Genomic DNA, 2,355 nt, shown 5'->3' with positions numbered 1-2,355 from the left:
CATTGAGCATTGCCTTACTGAGTTCTCTTTTTAGCATCTAAAAAATACTTTGATATTTCAATCAAACAAGCAAACCACCACAATGTTCTTTGGACTCTGGGATAGACTGAATTATTTTTCAAGTGTCCTCAGGCAAATATTCTTGATTTTCATTCTCTATGACCTGTTCCTGCAGTGTCTTTTGGGTTCTTGGACTCACCAGCATGGGAACTCTGAGAGGTAGTTCTCTAGGCAGAAGTCTGAATCCCTTCCTGGATGGTTGATGATGGAGACTGAAGCTCTGTGTGCAGATGAGACAGCATGAAGGGTTAAACTATCGAAATTTGAGCCAGACTTAGGACTCCGAAAGCAACAACTGTGTCTCATCCACACCCAAGTTGTACAAGCTCAGGGACCACAGCAGAGGAGATATTTACAGCTCTCTCTGTCTGCTCATTATGTACATTTCTCTCATTTTACAATGGCCTATAAGCACATGAATTCCCTATAGAACTTGGTCTGGACAGAAAGAAATTTTTCCTGCTGATTCTCTGTTCTCAAGAGATCAGGTTATAAGCCAGGAGAATTCAGATCTATTGGGCTTCCCTGATGGCTGAGTGAGTAAAGAATCCACCTGCAATTCAGGAGATGTAGGAGATATGGGTTCGATTCCTGGTTCAGGGAGATCCCCTAGAGGAGGGCATTGCGACCCACTCTAGTATACTTGCCTGGGAAATCCTATGGACAGAGCCTGACGGGTTACAGTCTAAAAGGTCACAAAGAGTTGGACATGACTGAGTGGCTAAGCACTTCTTAAGACCTATGCCAATAGGACCTTTTATGATTAACTTTCTAAAGAGTTTTTTCAGACCCTTCTTTAAGTCTTTATTTCTCAGACTATAGATGAAGGGGTTCAGCATGGGTGTGACCACAGTGTACATCACCGAGGCTGTTGCACTTGAGTGGAAGCTGTGGGTACCAGCAGAGCTGAGGTACACTCCTAAACCTGTACAATAAAATAAGGAGACAACTGAGAGGTGAGACGCACAGGTGGAAAATGCTTTATACTTCCCCTGAGATGATGAGATTCTGCCTATGGAAGAAACTATCCTAGAGTAAGAGTGAAGAATACACATGAAGGAACCCCCAGCCAGGAACACAGCTCCAGAATACATCACCACATTATTGAGAAAGGTGTCAGAACTGGCAAGTTGGATCATCTGATTGAGTTCACAGAAAAAGTGGGGGATTTCTAAGAAGGTACAGAATGACAGTCTGAACAAACTTAAGCTTTCTAACAAGGAATGCAGGACACTGATGACCCAGGACACCAGCACCAACAGTTCACAGACCTGGGGGTTCATGATGACCGTGTAGTGCAGGGGGTGGCAGATGGCCATGAAGTGATCATAGGCCATCACTGTTAGAAGCAAGATGTCCAGTCCTGCAAAGAGTGTGAAAAAATACATCTGGGTGATGCAGCCTTCATAGGTTATGACTTTTCTCTGTGTCTGGATATTCCATAGCATCTTTGGGATGGTGGTTGAGGTGAAGCAGATGTCTACAAAGGACAGGTTGGAGAGGAAGAAGTACATGGGGGTGTGCAGGTGGGAGTCTGAGCTGACGGCCAGGATGATGAGCAAGTTTCCAAATACAGTGATCAGGTACATGGAGAGGAAAAGACCAAATATGAAGTGTTGCAATTTTAATTCCTCTGAGACTCCCAGAAGAAGAAATTGTGAAACTCCTGTTAGGTTTCTTATTGCCATGTGTTGATGGTGACTATAGAAAAATAGGGAAATAGCATGATTTATTTTCACACAAAAGCATCATTACTCATGTGGTAGAAATGCTACCATTTATATTTTGCCATCAATAATTGCTTTCAGCATTTTGTTCATGGATTTTGTGCACTTGAAGGAATCTCCTGTGTCATCTCTAGTTAGCAAAGTTGTCTCATGGTCAGTTTCCCCCAACATGTTATGTATTTTACATAACATGTATTTACTACAATTTTAATGAGAAATTCTTTCATACACTTGAGGAATATAAATTGAATTGTGACAATATTCGAGGTACTATCTATGCAGGGAGTTAGGGTGTTGGAAAACAAAAGCTCATAAAATCTGGTTGTGCAGAGAGAATATAAACAAATAAAAAGTTACATAGAAATTTAAATGTATATATAACATGTCTTATGCTTATGGGTCTCTTAAAAAGAGACTCATAAAATAAAAAGAAAAGAAAGCTGGCATAAAAGCAAGGGTGAAAAGGAAATACTATTTTAGGCCTGTTTAGACAAGAACTGCAAACAAGATGTTATTTGAACAGACTTCAAAGAAGGGTGACTGTCATGAACAGACTTGGGGGAGGGTG

General features: G+C 41.2%; 1 protein-coding gene across 1 annotated transcript; it reads right to left on the bottom strand.

The window, feature by feature from the left end:
- Positions 1-227: 227 nt before the first annotated feature.
- OR7A130 (olfactory receptor family 7 subfamily A member 130) lies at positions 228-1,748 on the bottom strand. Its single transcript, XM_059888859.1, has 2 exons — positions 800-1,748; positions 228-280 (listed from the first exon to the last, which is right to left on the bottom strand). Exons 1-2 carry the CDS (start codon positions 1,746-1,748, stop codon positions 228-230), a joined length of 1,002 nt encoding a protein of 333 aa, XP_059744842.1.
- Positions 1,749-2,355: the final 607 nt, after the last annotated feature.

The sequence above is a fragment of the Bos taurus genome, chromosome 7, assembly GCF_002263795.3.
Source record: "Bos taurus isolate L1 Dominette 01449 registration number 42190680 breed Hereford chromosome 7, ARS-UCD2.0, whole genome shotgun sequence".
In the NCBI taxonomy this organism is placed as follows: Eukaryota; Metazoa; Chordata; class Mammalia; order Artiodactyla; family Bovidae; genus Bos; species Bos taurus.
Note: the sequence above shows the minus strand (reverse complement) of the source record. Positions and strands in the feature narration are given on the sequence as shown.

Coding starts and splice junctions, on each gene's coding strand:
- OR7A130 (XM_059888859.1), bottom strand. CDS start 1,748: ATGGCAATAAGAAACCTAACAGGAGTTTCACAATTTCTTCTTCTGGGA. Junction 281..799: donor AAAAGGTCCTATTGGCATAG/GTCTTAAGAAGT, acceptor ATCTGCACACAG/AGCTTCAGTCTCCATCATCA.